This window comes from Gavialis gangeticus, unplaced genomic scaffold, assembly GCF_001723915.1.
Source record: "Gavialis gangeticus isolate Ggan-Ray unplaced genomic scaffold, GavGan_comp1, whole genome shotgun sequence".
Classification (NCBI taxonomy): Eukaryota; Metazoa; Chordata; order Crocodylia; family Gavialidae; genus Gavialis; species Gavialis gangeticus.
The window spans coordinates 271203-273463 of NW_017728998.1; the positions used below are offsets into that span (position 1 = coordinate 271203).

Below are 2261 nucleotides of genomic sequence, written 5' to 3' on the forward strand. Positions count from 1 at the left end.
CCGCCCCCACCCCCGCCGCCCCCGCGCTACGGGCCGGGCGGGGAGGGCGCAGCGCCGGGGGCCGAGGCGGGGCCGGCGCTGGAGCCCTATGGGCTGCTGTACAAGGTGGCCGTGCCACCCACTGCCTTCCCGCCGCCCGTGGTGAGCATGAGCCCGCTGCCGCCCGCCTTCGGCGTGGCCTCGTCGCTGCTGCCGCATGCGGGTGTGCCCTACCCGCCGCTGCACTACGCTCAGCTGCCGCCCGCCTCGCTGCAGCTCGTGGGCCCGCACTACACCGTGCCCTATGCCGTGCCGCCCGGCTTCCTGCCCGGTCCCCTGCTCTCGCCCTCCGCCGGCCTGGGCACCTCGCACGTGCCCCACTTCGTGCCATACGCCTCTCTGCTGACCGAGGAAGCCGCCGTCTCCCCTCCAACTACCTCTCCTGCCCACGCCTTCAGCAAGCCTGCCTCTGCCCTCTCCCCCTCCGGCCAGGTCCAGCACGACCATGCTGGGGCCCAGCCTTTGGACATTGCCCAGGGGAGGCTTCCTGTCTATTACCACATGTCCCGGCTGCCCCCGGGCTTCTCGGCATATGAGATGCCTGCTGCCGCTGGAAGCCCAGATTCTCCCGCACAAGAGAATCGGATGAATTCGGAGGCAGCTTCTGCCAACGGCGGGCAGAGACATCTGGAGCATCACGTGGCACGGAGGACTGGCGAGGCTGTCGACTGTGCCAGCGGCAAAGCCGAAGCCCAGCTGTGTGGGGCGGCCGTGGAGTGCGTGTTGGATGGACAGTTCCTTTCAGGTTACCAGACTCTGAGAACAGAGGTCTCTGTGCCAGCTCACAGAAGCACCCCGGATACTGACCTGGAGGTACAGAGGGTGGTTGGGGTGTTGGCGTCTCAGGATTACCCGATTCTGGCAGCCCAGAAGAAGGATGGCCTGAGTCCTTTAAACCTTTGCCATAACATCCCTGATCAGCAGGGGGAGTCGGGGGACTTGTGGAGGAGTCCCGTGGAGGCGGCTGCTGCTGCTGCAGAGAAGAACCAGCCCCGGAGCCCTTATGCAATGTCCCCCGAGGAGCCAGTCAGACACAGACAGCTAACCAAAGGAATGGCGATAGCCAACGGCAAGCCGGTTTTAGTGCCGGTCGGGTCCGAATCCATCAGGTCTTCCGCCTCAGAGACCCTGATACGGCAGAGTCCCAACATGCTTGCCCGGGGGAACATGCTGGACAAGGATTTGGGCCCGGTGCAGCCCCCCAGCTCTTCCCATCTGCCTTCCCATTTCATGAAAGGAGCCATCATCCAGCTGGCCACAGGAGAGCTGAAGCGGGTGGAAGATCTGCAGACCCAGGACTTTGTGCGCAGCGCAGAAGTGAGCGGGGGCCTGAAAATCGACTCCAGCACAGTGGTTGATATCCAGGAGAGCCAATGGCCTGGGTTTGTTATGCTGCATTTTGTAGTGGGGGAGCAGCAGAGCAAAGTGAGCATCGACGTGCCCCCGGAGCACCCCTTCTTTGTGTATGGCCAGGGCTGGTCCTCCTGCAGCCCGGCACGGACTGCCCAGCTCTTCTCCCTGCCCTGCCACAGGCTGCAAGTGGGGGATGTCTGCATCTCCATCAGCTTGCAGAACATGAATGGCAACTCTGCTTCTCAGGCAACCTGCCCTCCCGCAACCCAGCTGGTGCCTGCCAGGGAGCGAGCTGATAGAATGGTGCAGGGGTCCAGAGAGCACCCTCCTGCACCTCTGCACAGTGAGAGGAAGAGCCAGGCAGAAAGGGACAGCGCTGCCCATGGTGCCTGTGCGGAGCCCTCCCAGCCTGAGCCGGGTGGCCAGCACGGCTGGGCAGCCCCCAGCTTCCAAAGATGTACCACGCAGGGGGAGGAGCCTCGGCCATCCCTGCTCCGTCCCTCCTTCATCCCCCAGGAAGTGAAGCTGTCCATTGAAGGGCGCTCAAATGCCGGGAAGTAACGCTGCGAGGCCCTCACCTGGGTCATGCCCCTGGCTGAGCCCTCCTTTGTCAGGTGGAGATTTTGCACAGACTGAGCGACGGGCTCACCGGCAAGGCTGCTGTCTGCCCTGCAGAGCTGGTTCGGTTCCTGTTCAGTCACTGATCAGATCCTCTCCTGGAATCCAGAGGGCTCCAGTGCCTCAGGGAGCAGCAGCAACAGGCGAGTTAGGGATGGAGGATGGGGGATGTGGTCATGGCTGTGTGGCCACAAGCATTCCAGAGCTCGGGGCTCTCACGCCCCTGAGTGCCTGAGCGTCCTGCAGGCCGG

General features: G+C 64.0%; 1 protein-coding gene across 1 annotated transcript; it reads left to right on the forward strand.

The window, feature by feature from the left end:
• Positions 1-9: 9 nt before the first annotated feature.
• Positions 10-2261, forward strand: ATXN1L (ataxin 1 like; the record flags this gene model as incomplete). Its single annotated transcript, XM_019505236.1, has 1 exon — positions 10-2261. A coding segment is annotated over one exon (1944 nt), but the record flags the coding sequence as incomplete, so codon positions are not given.